This window comes from Passer montanus, unplaced genomic scaffold (genome assembly GCF_014805655.1).
Source record: "Passer montanus isolate IOZ18808 unplaced genomic scaffold, ASM1480565v1 scaffold608, whole genome shotgun sequence".
NCBI lineage: Eukaryota > Metazoa > Chordata > Aves > Passeriformes > Passeridae > Passer > Passer montanus.
This window is the reverse complement of record NW_024371127.1, coordinates 15088-16035: the sequence shown is the minus strand read 5'-3', so window position 1 is coordinate 16035 and position 948 is coordinate 15088. Positions and strand designations below refer to the sequence as shown.

The 948-nt window shown below is 66.9% G+C and overlaps 1 protein-coding gene across 1 annotated transcript in view; it reads right to left on the bottom strand.

The window, feature by feature from the left end:
• Window positions 1-545: 545 nt before the first annotated feature.
• LOC120510904 (retinal guanylyl cyclase 1-like) overlaps window positions 546-948 on the bottom strand; it is a gene marked incomplete at its 3' end in the record, with an annotated part of 7216 nt that continues 6813 nt past the window's right edge. The window contains exon 5 of the mRNA XM_039727257.1: window positions 546-626. Within this exon, the coding sequence (XP_039583191.1) occupies window positions 546-626 (81 nt within the window). The remainder of the gene's footprint in view (window positions 627-948) is intronic.

Sequence of the window (948 nt, the reverse complement as noted above, 5' to 3'; positions counted from 1 at the left end):
TGTCCCCCCGGTGTCCCCCCAGTGTCCCGGTGTCCCCGGTGTCCTCGTGTCCCCTCAATGTCCCCGTGTCCCCCTGGTGTCCCCGTGTCCCCCAGTGTCCCTGTGTCCCCTCAATATCCCCCGGTGTCCCCTCGATGTCCCCACACCCCCCAGTGTCCCCGGTGTCCTCTCAATGTCCCTGTGTCCTCCATGTCCCCGTGTCCCCCAGTGTCCCGGTGTCCCCATGTCCTGGTGTCCCCGCAATGTCCCCATGTCCCCTGGTGTCCCTGTGTCCCCTGGTGTCCCTGTGTCCCCTCAATGTCACCATGCCCCCTCAATATCCCCCATGTCCCTGTGTCCCCCCGGTGTCCTGGTGTCCCCATGTCCTGGTGTCCCCGCAATGTCCCCATGTCCCCTGGTGTCCCTGTGTCCCCCCAGTGTCCCTGTGTCCCCGTGTCCCCCAGTGTCCCCGTGTCCCCCGGTGTCCCTGTGTCCCCCCGGTGTCCCCGATGTCCCCGTGTCCCCTGGTGTCCCCGTGTCCCCCCCGTGTCCCCGTGTCCCCTCACCTTGCAGAAGGCCAGCTTGGTGGCCGGTTTCACCTCCGTGTGCTGCTCCCCCGGGAACTTCTTCAGCCACACCCAGTCACCCTGCGGGGGAGGGGCAGGTGAGACCCGGACACACCTGGGACAGCTGGGGACACACCTGGGGACACACCTGGGACACACCTGGGACAGCTGGGGACACACCTGGGGACACCTGGGGACACCTGGGGACGCCTGGGGACACCTGAGATACACCGGGGGACACACCTGGGGACACCTGGGACACAGCTGGGGACACCTGAGATACACGTGGGGACACACCTGGGATACCTGGGAACACCTGGGACACACCTGGGGACAGCTGGGACACACCTGGGACACACCCGGGGACAGCTGGGACACACCTGGGACAGCTGGGACACACCTG